The sequence below is a fragment of the Dermochelys coriacea genome, chromosome 2, assembly GCF_009764565.3.
Source record: "Dermochelys coriacea isolate rDerCor1 chromosome 2, rDerCor1.pri.v4, whole genome shotgun sequence".
NCBI classification, from domain to species: Eukaryota; Metazoa; Chordata; order Testudines; family Dermochelyidae; genus Dermochelys; species Dermochelys coriacea.
The window spans coordinates 255,517,354-255,534,469 of NC_050069.1; the positions used below are offsets into that span (position 1 = coordinate 255,517,354).

A 17,116-nucleotide genomic window follows, 5' to 3' on the forward strand; every position below is an offset into this window, starting at 1 on the left:
TCATGAGAGTTGGCAACACTGTAATGTAATGCAATAATTAATCATATCATGGTTGTGCTGAGGATGCTGTGGGAGCCCTAAACACACTTTGTGTTCTGGATTTAAATGAGTCTTAAACTTTTAATAATGTTTTAATAAACACTAATACAGAAACACATCTATTTGCTGCTCCCTCTTTATGCCTTTTTTTAGGTTGAAGGAGAGTTACACAGTTGGAACTTTGCCTTCGAAAACCATACTTAACGAAAATCTAATAATTTATCATCCCAGAGGCAAGGCTGTTTATTCAGAAGTCTTAAATATATTCATAATGACTCAGCTGGACAGCCTATGTCTCCTGATGGCTGAGGACTTCTTAAGCATCAAAGTAAAGCATCCCATGATCTTGAGAGACTTGGATCTCTAAAACAGATATTCATATAATATTACTGTTCCCAGCCACACTGTTATGTAAGATTTTTAGTACACTTTATTTGACTTGCAGAATGAAGTAGACTGAGTGTTTTGTCTAGTAAGTATAGTAGCAAAAGAATGTAAGGAGAAAGAGGCTAGATAGCAGGATAAAAATCTTAACCTTTTCAATGACTAATGGTATCTTCTGGACGTATATAAAATGAATGGTTTCAGAGTAGCAGACATGTTAGTCTGTATTCGCAAAAAGAAAAGGAGTACTTGTAGCACCTTAGACTAACAAATTTATTTGAGCATAAGCTTTCATGAGCTACAGTTCACTTCATTGGATGCATTCAGTGGAAAATACAGTGGGGAGCTTTATATACACAGAGAACATGAAACAATGGGTATTGCCATACACACTGTAACCAGGGTGATCACTTAAGGTGAGCTGTTACCAGCGGGGAGGGGAGGGAGACCTTTTGTAGTGATGATCAAGGTGGGCCATTTCCAGCAGTTAACAAGAACGTCTGAGAAACAGTGGGGGAAGGAGGGGATAAACATGGGGAAATAGTTTTACTTTGTGTAAGGACCCATCTACTCCCAGTCTCTATTCAAGCCTAAGTTAATTGTATCCAGCTTGCAAATTAATTCCAATTCAGCAGTCTCTCATTGGAGTCTGTTTTTGACGTTTTTTTACAACTACAATACCCACCTGCTGAAGTGAGGAAACAGATTGACAGAGCCAGAAGAGTACCCAGAAGTCACCTACTACAGGACAGGCCCAACAAAAAAATAACAGAATGTCACTAGCCATCACCTTCAGCTCCCAACTAAAACCTTTCCAACACATCATCAAGGATCTACAACCTATCCTGAAGGACGACCCATCACTCTCACGGATCTTGGGAGACAGGCCAGTCCTTGCTTACAGACAGCCCCCCAACCTGAAGCAAATACTCACCAGCAACCACACACCACACAACAGAACTACTAACCCAGGAACCTATCCTTGCAACAAAGCCCGTTGCCAACTCTGTCCACTTATCTATTCAGGAAAAAGAAAAGGAGTACTTGTGGCACCTTAGAGACTAACAAATTTATTAGAGCATAAGCTTTCGTGAGCTACAGCTCACTTCATCGGATGCATTTGGTGGAAAAAACAGAGGAGAGATTTATATACACACACACACAGAGAACATGAAACAATGGGTTTATCATACACACTGTAAGGAGAGTGATCATTTAAGATAAGCCATCACCAACAGCAGGGGGGGGAAGGAGGAAAACCTTTCATGGTGACAAGCAGGTAGGCTAATTCCAGCAGTTAACAAGAATATCAGAGGAACAGTGGGGGGTGGGGTGGGAGGGAGAAATACCATGGGGAAATAGTTTTACTTTGTGTAATGACTCATCCATTCCCAGTCTCTATTCAAGCCTAAGTTAATTGTATCCAGTTTGCAAATTAATTCCAATTCAGCAGTCTCTCGTTGGAGTCTGTTTTTGAAGCTTTTTTGTTGAAGTATAGCCACTCTTAGGTCTGTGATCGAGTGACCAGAGAGATTGAAGTGTTCTCCAAAAGAATGAATGGACACAAATCAGACGTCAAGAATTATAACATTCAAAAACCAGTTGGTTTTTCACAGTTTTTCACAATCACAGACCTAAGGGGCCACAACAATGGTTCCCATAACCCACCCAGCAATATTGTTAATCTATCCAACTATACTCTTAGCCCAGCGGAAGAATCTGTCCTATCTCGGGGCCTCTCCTTTTGCCCCTCCACCCCCACGAACATGATACAGTTCTGTGGTGACCTAGAATCCTATTTTCGACGTCTCAGACTCAAGGAATATTTCCAACACACCTCTGACCAACATATTAACCCACAGAGACCTTCCTGCCAACACTACAAAAAGAAGGATTCTAGGTGGACTCCTCCTGAAGGTCGAAACAGCAGCCTGGATTTCTACATAGACTGCTTCCGCCGACGTGCACGAGCTGAAATTGTGGAAAAGCAGCATCGCTTACCCCATAACCTCAGCCATGCAGAACACAGTGCCATCCACAGCCTCAGAAACAACTCTGACATCATAATCAAAAAGGCTGACAAAGGAGGTGCTGTCGTCATCATGAATAGGTGAGAGTATGAACAAGAGGCTACTAGGCAGCTCTCCAACACCACTTTCTACAAGCCATTACCCTCTGATCCCACTGAGAGTTACCAAAAGAAACTACAGCATTTGCTCAAGAAACTCCCTGAAAAAGCACAAGAACAAATCCGCACAGACACACCCCTGGAGCCCCGACCTGGGGTATTCTATCTGCTACCCAAGATACATAAACCTGGAAATCCTGGATGCCCCATCATCTCAGGCATTGGCACCCTGACAGCAGGATTGTCTGGCTATGTAGACTCCCTCCTCAGGCCCTTCGTTACCAGCACTCCCAGCTATCTTCGAGACACCACCGATTTCCTGAGGAAACTACAGTCCATTGGTGATCTTCCTAAAAACACCATCCTAGCCACTATGGATGTAGAAGCCCTCTACACCAACATTCCACACAAAGATGGACTACAAGCCGTCAGGAACAGTATCCCCGATACTGTCACGGCTAACCTGGTGGCAGAACTTTGTGACTTTGTCCTGACCCATAACTATTTCACATTTGGTGACAATGTATACCTTCAAATCAGCGGCACTGCGATGGGTACCCGCATGGCCCCACAGTATGCCAACATTTTTATGGCTGACTTAGAACAACGCTTCCTCAGCTCTCGTCCCCTAATGCCCCTACTCTACTTGCCCTACATTGATGACATCTTCATCATCTGGACCCATGGAAAAGAAGCCCTTGAGGAATTCCACCATGATTTCAACCATTTCCATCCCACCATCAACCTCAGCCTGGACCAGTCCACACAAGAGATCCACTTCCTGGACACTACGGTGCTAATAAGCGATGGTCACATAAACACCACCCTATATCGGAAACCTACTGACCGCTATTCCTACCTACATGCCTCTAGCTTTCATCCAGATCATACCACTCGATCCATTGTCTACAGCCAAGCGCTACGATATAACCGCATTTGCTCCAACCCCTCAGACAGAGACAAACACCTACAAGATCTCTATCATGCATTCCTACAACTACAGTACCCACCTGCTGAAGTGAAGAAACAGATTGACAGAGCCAGAAGAGTACCCAGAAGTCACCTACTACAGGACAGGCCCAACAAAGAAAACAACAGAACGCCACTAGCCATCACCTTCAGCCCCCAACTAAAACCCCTCCAACGCATCATCAAGGATCTACAACCTATCCTGAAGGACGAGCCATCGCTCTCTCAGATCTTGGGAGACAGACCAGTCCTTGCTTACAGACAGCCCCCCAATCTGAAGCAAATACTCACCAGCAACCACACACCACACAACAGAACCACTAACCCAGGAACCTATCCTTGCAACAAAGCCCGTTGCCAACTCTGTCCACATATCTATTCAGGGGATACCATCATAGGGCCTAATCACATCAGCCACACTATCAGAGGCTCGTTCACCTGCGCATCTACCAATGTGATATATGCCATCATGTGCCAGCAATGCCCCTCTGCCATGTACATTGGCCAAACTGGACAGTCTCTACGTAAAAGAATGAATGGACACAAATCAGACGTCAAGAATTATAACATTCAGAAACCAGTTGGAGAACACTTCAATCTCTCTGGTCACTCGATCACAGACCTAAGAGTGGCTATACTTCAACAAAAAAGCTTCAAAAACAGACTCCAACGAGAGACTGCTGAATTGGAATTAATTTGCAAACTGGATACAATTAACTTAGGCTTGAATAGAGACTGGGAATGGATGAGTCATTACACAAAGTAAAACTATTTCCCCATGGTATTTCTCCCTCCCACCCCACCCCCCACTGTTCCTCTGATATTCTTGTTAACTGCTGGAATTAGCCTACCTGCTTGTCACCATGAAAGGTTTTCCTCCTTCCCCCCCCCTGCTGTTGGTGATGGCTTATCTTAAATGATCACTCTCCTTACAGTGTGTATGATAAACCCATTGTTTCATGTTCTCTGTGTGTGTGTATATAAATCTCTCCTCTGTTTTTTCCACCAAATGCATCCGATGAAGTGAGCTGTAGCTCACGAAAGCTTATGCTCTAATAAATTTGTTAGTCTCTAAAGTGCCACAAGTACTCCTTTTCTTTTTGCGAATACAGACTAACACGGCTGCTACTCTGAAACCTATCTATTCAGGGAACACCATCATAGGGCCTAATCACATCAGCCACACTATCAGAGGCTCCTTCACCTGCACATCTACCAATGTGATATATGCCATCATGTGCCAGCAATGCCCCTCTCCCATGTACATTGGTCAAACTGGACAGTCTCTATGTAAAAGAATAAATGGACACAAATCAGACGTCAAGAATTATAACATTCAAAAACCAGTTGGAGAACACTGCAATCTCTCTGGTCACTCGATTACAGACCTAAAAGTGGCTATCCTTCAGCAAAAAAGCTTCAAAAACAGACTCCAACGAGAGACTGCTGAATTGGAATTAATTTGCAAACAGGATACAATTAACTTAGGCTTGAATAGAGATTGGGAGTGGATGGGTCATTACACAAAGTAAAACTATTTCCCCATGTTTATTTCCCTCCCCTCCCCCCACTGTTCCTCAGACGTTCTTGTCAACTGCTGGAAATGGCCCACCTTGATTATCACTACAAAAGGTGCCCCCACACCCCCTCCACTCTCCTGCTGGTAATAGCTCACCTTAAGTGATCACTCTCCTTACAGTGTGTATGGTAACACCCATTGTTTCATGTTCTCTGTGTATATAAATCTCCCCACTGTATTTTCCACTGAATGTATTTGATGAAGTGAGCTGTAGCTCACAAAAGCTTATGCTCAAATAAATTTGTTAGTCTCTAAGGTGCCACAAGTACTCCTTTTCTTTTTATAAAATGAATGACATTTGTAAATATGAACCATTTGCTATGAAAATGTCTCACAGCTATGTAAAATGTGTTAAAACACTCTTTAGAGTTCTCGCATATCCTGATATTCTGGTAAATTTCACTTGGCTGCCATCATATTAACCACAGTGGAGCAGTAAAAGTCATGGTTCAGAGAAAGCAGGTAAGGAAAGACAGAAGGGGACAGGAGACTCACAAAGGGGAAAGATGCAGTGCAGGATGATGAGAATGGAGAGAACATAAACATAGGAGGGACAGACTCCATAAGCACAAGGGAACAGCAGCAGCACAGAAAATGAGCAAGTTATATTCAGTTTCTTCCCTGATCCTGATTGTACAGAATACTATAATATTTTTTTTCAGTGTAACAAGTTGCAGTGTCACTAAACTGTAACTATGGATATAACGCATTATACAAGTGTTTCATGCAGTGAACAAATGCATGAATCATGGATCCAGTATAATGTCTATTAAAGTGTTTTTATTCTACTTTTAATGAACATCTCACAAGACTCTTATCAACACACCTGAACAGAACAATTACAAAGGCAAACACATTGATATTTTATTAATGGAAGGGAATGGTACAATGTCTGTGGAAGTGGACTCGCATCAAAACCTCTTGAAGCAATTTCAGTGTCACTTAGAGTTTTTATACTACCAGTAAATGAAAACACAGACAACTGGTTTTTAAATAATTTAAATTGACAATAGCAAGGAGATTCAGAGGAAAAGTTAAGGAGTACTTGTGGCATCTTAGAGACTAACAAATTTATTTGAGCATAAGCTTTCGTGAGCTACAGCTCACTTCATCAAATATAGTGTGGAGGAGGGGGAAATGTGTGCTGGGAAGTTATGTTTAGAGTTATGTGCTGAGTGCCCTAAGGATATGGCTAGGAGAGAGATTTGATGCACTTGTACAAAATTTATTTTATTCTAAAAATCATTAATTTAGAGATTATGGATGGTAATGAAAAACTGAAGTGCTCTGTCTTCAGGACATATACTCTGGCAGCAGTGCAAGCTTTTTTGCCAATGTGCTTTAATCCATGTATGGAAGGACTTTTCTAACAGTGGTTGAAGTGTTTATTTCTTGAATTGTTGTCTCAACAAGGAGGCCAACAAATGGCACTACAGTTGGCAATGTGGACACCTGTCCATTTAAGAACTGGCCCAAAAACACCCACTTGTGTTGAACAGCAATCATGTAATGACTTTTGATCACTACCAGCCTGTGCTGTGTTTGAACAAGTGACGGTGAGGTGGTAGGATCTGTAGCCCATCAGAGTCCCACATCTAATGTAAGTTGAAATATGTAAGACGCTTTTACTTATAAATGAACTGAGGGACTGGATGACTCAGGAGACTGATAATGGGGAATACAGCCTTTCACTCCAGATCACTAGTTTGAAGTCACTGTCTGATGGCTGTTACAAAAGGACCATCTTTCTTTTCATCCTATAAAATGGCAACATTTCCATATTTCAAAGACATCCATTCTTGCAGCAGTTTTTATCTGCCAGTAACTCATTCTTGTGGTTTTGTAAATAGAGGTTCTTACATGGCACTTATCGCCATGGAATCCTGGTGCTCGTTGCTAGGAGAGATAGAAAGTCATCGTCTGTTACTGCACTGTCCAATCTCTGAGCTTGCCACGTGTATGCAGAAAGGCATTTTAAAATCAAATTATTCAGTTGACGGAGCTATCATTGAAAACACACTAAATTCTTTGGTTCTGTTGTATCTTATAAACTTAATTCCCATGACCCATTATTTTTAGTTAACACAATGTCTTTTTATCTTTTTTTTTTTTTTTAAAGCTGCTTGCACGACTTGAGGGCAGAAGTTCTCTGAAAAATCTTGAACCTTGTCTATTTGCAGATGAAGGATTTCCCATTCATGGTAAAAAAAAAATGTGTGTGTGATCTTACAAAACTGTACAGTATCAAAGTAAGTTTATGTCTGTCAGGTTACCTCGAGCATGCAAATAGATATAAAATCCTGAATTCAGGGAGAGACTAAATGTTGACATAATATACTTAGACTTCTGTAAGGCATTTAACTTGTTACCGGTACTGTAAAACATTTTGATTATGAGACTGGAATGGTACATCAACACGACACACATTAAATGGATTGAAAACTGGTTAACTGATAGGTTTGAAAATATAATTGTAAAAAGGGAATCATCTTTGACTGGGTGTGCTACTAGTGGGTCTTGTGCTATTTAGTATTTTTATCAGTGACCTGAAGGAAAATATAAAATTATAGATGACACAAAGAATGGGGGAATTGCTAATAATGAAGAGGACAGGTCACTAATAGAGAGCAATCTGGATCGCTTAGTAAACTGGGTGCAAGTGTAACCCACGCACCTGGGTGTAGAGCTCTGTACCATCTAGTGACACCAAGACCACTTAAAGAGAGAGAGTTAAATGAGTCTGCTCTACAGCCTTAGCTAACAGCCAGTTGGCCTTTCACTCATGCGGTAGAAGCTCATGCACTAAGCTCCAGAGGTCACCAGTTCGATCCTGCCCACTGACGACCAGGGTCTCTCGGCTTTACACAAGCAAATAACATACTTTTTGATATGGCCAAATGTAAAGTCATCCATGTAGGATCAAAGGCTATGCTATCCTGAAAAAGACTTGGGGGTAACAATGGAAAGCAACTGAACATGAGTTCCAAGGGCAATATTGTGGCCAAAAGGGCTAATGCAATCCTTGGGTGCAGGAACAAGGGAATCTCTAGTAGGAATAGGGAAGTTATATTACCTCTATATTTGGCACTGGTGCAACTGCTACTGAACTGTTGTGTCTGTTCTGATGTCCAATTCAAGAACGGTGTTGGTAAACTGGGGAGCCACAGGAACAGTTGAAGGATTGAAAGATGTGCCTTATAGTGAAAGATTCAAAGAGCTCAATCTATTTAGTTTTACAAAAAAAGATTTAGGGGTGACTTGATCACAGTCTGTAAGTATGGGATACAGAAATTTGATGATACAAGGGTGTTTGATCTAGCAGACAAAAATATAACAAGATCAAATGGCCAGAAGTTGTAGCTAGACAAACTGAGTCTCAAAATAAGGCACAAACTTTTAACAGGGTAAATTAACCAGTGGAACTGCTTACCTAGGGCTATGGTGCAATATCTTATCGCTGGCAATTTTTAAATCTTGATTGGAAATTCTTCTAAAAGATATACTGTAGTTCAAACAGGAATTAATTCAGGGTCTTATGGCCAGAGTTGTATAGGAGTTCAGACTAGATGATCACAGTGGTCCCTTCTGACCTTAGAATCTATGAAATCTATGAAAATAAACAGCATACATGTCAATTTGGGGACCACTATCTGGAAAGCAATAAATATGATAAACTAAAAAGACCTTGGTGTTATGTTTGTCTGAGGGAATTTAATGTCAAATTAGAGAGGCAGTAGTGCCTCTCTATATGACCCTGGTGCAACTACATCTGACTCATTGTGTACACTTCTGATTCCTCCAAATTACTATAAGTATAGGAAGAATTAGAACCAATAACAGAATGGCAATAAAAAGAATCATGATGACTGAGAAAAAGAAAGTGTGTACAGTCTAAAAAAAGATTAAGTATGGAGCATTTGTGTATTTATAGCATTTAGACTGTGTCTAAAAATATGTGATCCATGCCCCAAGATACTTTCAAACTCAATGGATCAAAGGTGATGGCTAGTTGGGAGAACAAGGCAACATCAGTAAGAGCATATGAAGGGTAGAGCACAATATGATTAAGTAAAAAAAGATTTTTGTTGTTGGTTTTTAAAGATGAAAAAATAAGTAGATGATTTAGATGACTAATTTCTTTTAGGCTTTGCAGAAGAACTGGGAGATCAACAGGAGGAATTTGAATGAGGAAGAGAGTAATGGCCTTGAGTATCAGCTCAGGAAGACTGTTCCATGATAGTGGGTAGCATGAAAGAAAGCATAAACCCAGTATGATCTTACAGCAGTTGTTGCAGCCATAATGCATGTGTATTTTAAGGATCTCAGAAATGGAGTGGCTGGATCATAATTGGGGAAATGTGGCAGCTTAAAATTGAATGAAAGAATTCATGGAAAGCTTTTAAACCAACTGTATTTCAAAAGGTCCTTCTTTGAGGTGGCTTGAGGGTAGGGAGGGCATAGATTTTCTCTATGTATGCGTGGCTCCCCCTCACCTATATCAGTATTCAGTGTATGAATTCATAACCTAAATTAAAATTTATCCAATGGTTTTTGCAATTCCTATTTGAACTGTATCAGTGTATAGACTTGTACTGTATCAGTGTATGTAATATCCATCTTCTCAACATTTACTTTTGTTGAAAGATGAAACAAATATTAAACTGAGTCCAAGAATTTAATTTTGCAGTTATTTCCAGCGTGAAAGTATTAAACAGATTCACTGTAACAGCTGCTTTTTTGGGTGCCTGTTCCAGCTTCCTGCACCAGCAAACTGTCATACAGGTGATACCGTTTGGTTCAGAGAAGTTTGAACACTTTCACAATAAGGCTAATTCACATTAGTGAAGTTTTCTCTGCTCAGGACTACTTTCTTACTCCATAATAGTAATAAAAACCATCTAGTGTAATTGATAAGTACTCTAAATAATGCTCTGTAAGGTTTGCAGAAAGGATAACTTATTTTTTTTTTAAAACAAACACAAAAAATCCCAATTACTTTCCAATCTGTTCTTTACTTCTTGAGTGCAAAGTCCCAAATGGAGATTTAGCTGGGACTATTTCCTGATGCCCCTCTCTTGATGCCCTTTTCTTTTCTCTGGATGCAAACCAAAATAAAACCAATCTTAAATTTCTAGGTAGGGCCAAATATGGCCTTCACAGAAGTGGAGTTGCACAGGATGTAAACTAGTACAGATTTTGACCTATATTAATTAATTTTTTTATGCAGACCCTTCATATTACAAGTTCATTTAAGAGTCCTGCAAGTCATTTTTAATTACCTGAGCCCATATACTTATTGTTTTGATCTTTTTTTCTAGCTATGCCGGTTTAAACCCCTGATGAAAATCTAACTTTAATTAGTTTCATTTTTGTAAGTTGTCTTGACCATGTTACCGTGTCTTATAAGTGAATTATTTCATAAGCGTCTTCACAGAAAAATTTATTTATTTTAGCATTTTATTAAATTAGCTATGCTTTTTCCTGTTTTCATTGTATTTGAAACAGAACAATATGTACTGTCATGTTTAAATAAATTATACATGATTCCATTATAGGAAACCAAATATTCATAATGTATAGTCAGAGCATCCTAAAATAGAAGCAATGAACATTTGGAGCTGTAATGATATTCCTTCCAGCCACAGTTCCTAATCATGAGGGAATTGTGCCTTTAAGGATACATCAACACATTACATAATATTTTACTGTATTCCTAAGTAGTAGAAATGGCATGAGCTTTAAAAATAATCTTCCACTACTGCCAATCAAGTTTCTCCTTACCACCTTTGAATATCAAGCTTAGGTGTGGGTGTAAATGTACAGCTCCGATTTTCAGCTTTAATATGACACCCAAAATTAATTTGAAGTAAACATTTCCTCCTCCTACCCTCACTTGCAAAAAGTAGAGAATAGTGACATCCTCTGCCCAATTTCCTAAATGACTAACCTATCATTGTCACACAGCATTTGATAGTGTGAAAGCTGCAACAGCCTAAGCCTGCAACGGTTAAGGCTACGATTTAGTCACAAGTATTTTTAGTAAAAGTCATGGACAGGTCACAAGCAAGAAACAAAAAGTCACAGCCCCTGACCTGTCCATGGCTTGTACTATAAATATCCCTAACTAAATCTTAGGTGCTGGGGTTGGGGGGAGGAAGTGCTCCAGCAGACGCTGACGCTGCTCTGGGGGGGACAGCCTGGGGCCCTGTCACTGCTGCTCCAGGCAGGGGACAGTCTAGGGCCCCGCTGCTGATGCTCCAGGCGGGGGGCAGCCTGGGGCGTCACTGCTCTGGGGCAGCCCCTGGGACAAACTGCTGGCCCCAGGCTGTCTGAGCAGTGGCCGATGCAACTGGCCCTGGGGTCAGCTGCACTGGCCGCTGCAGAAGTCACTGAGATCCTGAAAAGTCATGTAATCCGTGACCTCCGTGAAAGACTTGTAGCCTTACCTATAGTATAATACACATCACTACCACTACCAAAGTGTGATGATAGCCTGACTAGAATGGTCTAAACTGGGCTGCAGTGCAATGGAATAGTTCTACCAGCAGTTGCTAATTAGTAAAACTTAAGACATCATTTCTGCTGTATGCTTTCCTGAGATAGGATGGCTAGAACTAAGCACAGATTCTATATGAGGACATCCCATCTATTTATATAATAGCATTTGAGGGTATGTCTACACAGCAACGTAAGCCCGGGCTTGAGCCTGGTCTCAAGGCTAACTCCCTTTGCATGCACACACCAATTGTGCTACCCTAGGGCTTGGACCTAGGGTCCCAGGACCCTGCAGGTCTCAGAAGTCCTCTGGATGTATCCCAGAGCAGCAGAGAGGTGTGCTGCAGGCAGCCAGTGCAGTGGCCGAAAGCACCATTACTGTCTTCCTGTTCCAGCTCCTCCTTGCTGCTGTGCGGAGCTTGCCTGGAACAGGGAGCAAAGCTGACAGGCAGGAGGTAGCTCCTGGCCACTCGGATGTTGGGAGTCATCCCTCCCACAGCTCTGCTGCTCCCCTTCCCTGCAGGGCAGCCTCTTGGTCCCACTCCAGTCTCTGGTCCTTGCTCCCGGGCCCCCTGCCCTCCCTAGAGCTGTGTGTGCAGAGGGCACCCGGGCAGCATGAACTGTGAGCGCAGTGAGTGAGAACAAGTCCAAAAACTTCCCCATAGCCTTCCGGGAATCCCTTATCCCTGTCTTCCAGGGTGCAATGGGGGCAGAAATAAGGCTTGGGGGGGAGGGGGTGTTTTTCCTCTGAAACCCACATTTTATGTCAAACTTCAAAACAAACAGACAAAAATAAATATAAAGACAACCAAACAAAAACACCTTTATTGAACAATCCATTTTAAAAATTAAGACTTGCAAAGTTTCATTTGAATAGTTTGACAGCCCTGGAGACTGATGTCCTAATAATCCTCAGAACCTGTGCACATGGGCATTTTCCTGCCACTGTGACTCGGCCTAGCGGTGGAGAGCCCAATTCTCAGTTGAGTTGGTAGCTCACTATAAAGCCTTCTCAAACTGCAGCCATTCTACTGAGAAACCCACCAAAGCAGCTAATTATGCAGTTTATGGACTCATGCTCCGTATGGGCACCTGAGTCCCATCAACAGTACCATTACAGTTAGGAAGCAGGATGGTGAGTAGAGTTTTCACATAGTGCAACAGATTTGTAGGGCTGAAGTGTTGATGCTGGGTGGGGGGCCGATAGAAACTCTGATGTTGGGTTACTTTGATTCAGGTCTGTGCACTGTAGTGTGGATGCCAGAGCCCTAGGTTCAAGCAGGGGTCCAAAAATCCTTAGCCTAGGTTTAAAACGCAGTGTAGATGCTCACGCCCAGAGTTCCCTGACATGAGTCAGCTGACTCAAGTCTCACTAACTAGACCTGCAGTGCGTGTAGACATTACTGTAGTGGCTTCAGTGTTTTCTATTCCATTCCCTATACATCCTGTATAGGTTTGCTTTTTCTAGGTCTATTGCACTTTGAACAAACATTTTTGTTGATCTGTTTACAGTGACACCCAGATCTTTTTTTGTATGATTACAGCTAATTAGAACCAATTTGTACTTGTGAATAGTCCAGGTTATTCTTTACAGTATGCATCAACTTGAATTCAGCAGTACTGAATTTCATCTGACACCAGGCTACTCATTCACTTAGCTCTGATAGGGCCTTAATCTCTAGTCTTGATTAATCTAATAAATTTTGTTTCATCTGGAAACTTTGCCATGCCATCAGCACATTTTTTCATGTTGCTGTTCATGTACTTCGCGACTATTAGTAAATATTAGGCATCCCCAGTCGTAATATGGAAACCTTCTGTTAACCTCCTTCCATATTAAACTGGCCATTTATTCCTGCTCTGTATCTTAGTCTATGACAGTACAGTACTTCTTATCCCGTAGTTATTTCCCCTCTTTTACGGTACTTTGAGATCTACTGACAAAAATATAACAGGTGGTATTAGGGAGTATTTAACAACCTCTTGTGAGAGACTGTGTCAAAGATTTTTTGTAAGTTCAATTGTCAGCCAGTTCTCCTTCCTCTGTTGTGTCATGGTTTGCCTGCTCTGATCTGCAAGGGTGAACTTCCTCCTCTTATCTTACTGTAGCAGCTCAGTCACTAACTTCGTGAAAATCTAAATTTATAAATTATGCTATAAAGGGCTCTCATTACATAGTGGTTCTTATTGCGGGCAGCCTCTTTGATAATCTCACAGGCACAGAAGTTCCCTGCTCCTTCAAGTTTTTTTACAGTCCAAAGCGTACTTCTTTTGAGAGAATGGATGTTAACTTCAAAGTCCAATTCAGACATAAGTTGTACCTAACTGTATCCAACAAACTTCAGAAGGAGTTTAAATAAGGTGTCTTGTCCTTAGATTAAAATGAATAAACCCTCGGAGAAACTTTTAGAATAGATTTTCATGTAACTTACCATTTTTATGTAATTAAACTTTTTCGAACAGTTTATCAGATCATAACGGTCCCCAATGCTTGGTGGGAACTCTTCCCCCAGAGCAGGGCTTTACAGAAGGTAACTTTATAGGAATACACACATAAAATCCCAAAGGAAAACATCTTTTAAACTGATAAAAACAAATATTTACTTCATAGAATAACTTGTAATTTTCTTAAACTCACCATTGAGAACGGTGAAACAGTGCTATCCCCTACCTCAGCTAAACCATTGTGTAGCATCATTGTGTGCTTTTTGAACAAGCTGTATTTCACTTCAGAGATGGATGAAACAACTCTTAATGTTTAATTGACAAATCCAGTAACAGAGCGACATTCAAAATTGCCATTGAAGGCAATGGAAGTCTTGTGCAGAAGCCAATCGCAGGACCGAACATATATTTTGTAAAGCACTTTTCAGGAGAAGACAAATTTGTTCTAAAATATTTCAAAGGCTTAGAGAGAAAGAGCTGGAGGAAATGACACCACCCAGCATATTTGAAAGGACTTCTTTGTGCCAGGTTCATATTGTAACAGGGTTCTGAGATTGTTATCATGTCTTCAGCACGGTCTATGTGATACAACAGAATAATACATAATAATAATAATAATAATGCATCCGATGAAGTGAGCTGTAGCTCACGAAAGCTTATGCTCTAATAAATTTGTTAGTCTCTAAGGTGCCACAAGTACTCCTTTTCTTTTTGCGAATACAGACTAACACGGCTGCTACTCTGAAACAGAATAATAGATGCCTGAAAGTAGCAGTGTTAAATATTGCAAACTCTGAATAGGAGGGGAAAGTAAGGAATTATTTAATATACTGAATAGTCCTTGCCCTTAGTCTAGCAAGGGGTATTCAGCGCAAACAAATAAACCCTGACTGCTGCCCAGGCCCCTCTGTATAATTTTGGAAACATCAAAAATTGAGAAAAATAGAACTCCAGTTTGAAAAGAGACTGCTGAATTTCACATATTATGTATTATGGAGAGAGAGTTTCCATGTACAGCTGAAGTGGATAGAGCTGTCACATCATGTGTAAATTACTTCTAACACTTCCGGTGTGTGAAGCAAGTCTCAATTCACTGCTTCTTCGCTTGTCCCAACTTCTCCATTATAGTCTGTATGCTTGTGAACAATAATAGCCTATAAAAGTTGAGTAATGACTTGAAAAACCCTATTAATTCACACAGGCACAAACATAGTGGAACAAAACTGCAATTAATTCTCTGCTCTTGCCTTCCTCTGGAAAGCTCTTACCCCATTTACACTTGCCTAGGTCATGGAAATGCAACTGCATTTACTGTTGTGCAATTCTAATTCTGCCAGAGTAGAGCAGTTAAATGTCCACCTTACTGCACATGCTTTACCATAATGTGTGAAGCCCTACATGGAATTAGCATACACCATAAAGAGAGAATAGTAGCTTTCTAAAATGAAAAAGAGAGCAATTAATAAATAAAAAGAAAAGGAGTACTTGTGGCACCTTAGAGACTAACAAATTTATTAGAGCATAAGCTTTCGTGAGCTACAGCTCACTTCATCGGATGCATTTGATGTAAGACTGAATTTTTAGGTGTCCTTTATGTGTATCTGACAAACGAAACACCTCCCTAGTAATGGGTTATACTTACTAGGTTTGTCTTTTTAACACTTCCTTGCATTCGATAGTGTGTTTTTAATTATTTCAATTGTGGATGAAGCAGAATTTTCCAAGTAGGTTGCATCTGCCTGCAAAAAGAAAAATCCCCATTTCAGATGGCAGAAGAATAGCTTCCTAGCTCCCATGCAATCTGCAATGCCATCTTCCCAAAAGATGCAGTTTCATATTGCAAGCACTGTCTGAGAAAATATGTAATAAATCATAGAATCATAAAAATGTAGGACTGGAAGGGACCTTGTTAACTTATCTAGTCCAGTCCCCTGCACTGAGGCATGGTAATCTGCTGACATTCCCATTGTCAGTCACAGGTACATGTCGCTAGCTAGTGAAGGGGAACAAGCACATTCTATACCTGAAACACTACAGGCCTGTCGATGTTACAAAAATAGACATGTCTAAACATGACAGTGACATCTAACATGTTTTTTCTTCCCTGTGTTATCTCCATTTTTATTTTTTCTTTGTATATTTATCAGAAATAGCAGTACAGTCTTAGTCTTTTATGTAGCAGCCTCCTCTTCAAGCCCTATCCACCTGTAATGACAGAGGTGCTGCCAGTCAGTGTCGTCCAGTTGCCAGTCTTTCATCAATAGCAATTTCTTCAACACTAAGTCCTTGTCTATATGGGGGGGAGGGTTAGTTTGCACTCAGTTTGCACACCAACTAGTACACCATACTAATAGCATGCACTCAGGATAGCTGTGCCTTTTTTCAGTTTGCATTGTGTATAATGTCTGGGGTTTGGTGCATACTAAGCATGTGGCATTCTAGGATGGTATCCCATGGTCCTTTGCTTCGTTGCTGATCTATGTGCATTCTAGGATTTTTCTCACTGCACATTGTGTGATGAATAAAGGAAGCCAGTGGAATATTAGGACCTTGGGAGACATTCAAAGTATCCCATGATTCTGCTGTCTCCACCCCATGCTTCCTCTCTGTCTGGGCAAGCTAGCATCAATTTAAATTGTAGTCTGTTGGTCAGCATGGACCAGCAATGCATCTTGCAGGTTTGGTGGCAACTCCAAATATGCAGAGGCTGTTTGGGCTTTTTTTGAGCTGTTGGAGCTGGGGGGCTTTGGCTTTGGACTTCACCGACTGCACCACTGAGCAGATGATGTGTCGGCAGTAGCAGCTCCTCCAGGAGCAACAGCAGTGTTGGCAGAAGATGGAGGATGAGGAAGATGACAACGATCAACTGCAAGAAATCAGCTCTTTCTGGAGGAGCTTCACATGGTGCAGCATCGTTTCTAGACTTGGGAATTCAGTGTCGATTGGTGAAAGAGGCTTATTCTGCAGACCTGGGGTGACCAGCAGTGGCAAGAGAATTTCAGAATGGGAAAGGTAACCTTTTTTCAGATCTGTGCTGAACTAGCACTGGAGCTGCAGTGGCAGTGTACCAACATGTG

General features: G+C 41.1%; 1 protein-coding gene across 2 annotated transcripts in view; it reads left to right on the forward strand.

Annotated features, from left to right (window-relative positions):
* XRCC2 (X-ray repair cross complementing 2) overlaps positions 1-17,116 on the forward strand; it is a 32,058-nt gene that overhangs the window by 5,129 nt on the left and 9,813 nt on the right. For both annotated transcript variants that reach the window (XM_038389806.2, XM_038389807.2), the window contains exon 2: positions 7,219-7,300. In XM_038389806.2, the coding sequence (XP_038245734.1) occupies positions 7,219-7,300 (82 nt within the window). The remainder of the gene's footprint in view (positions 1-7,218; positions 7,301-17,116) is intronic.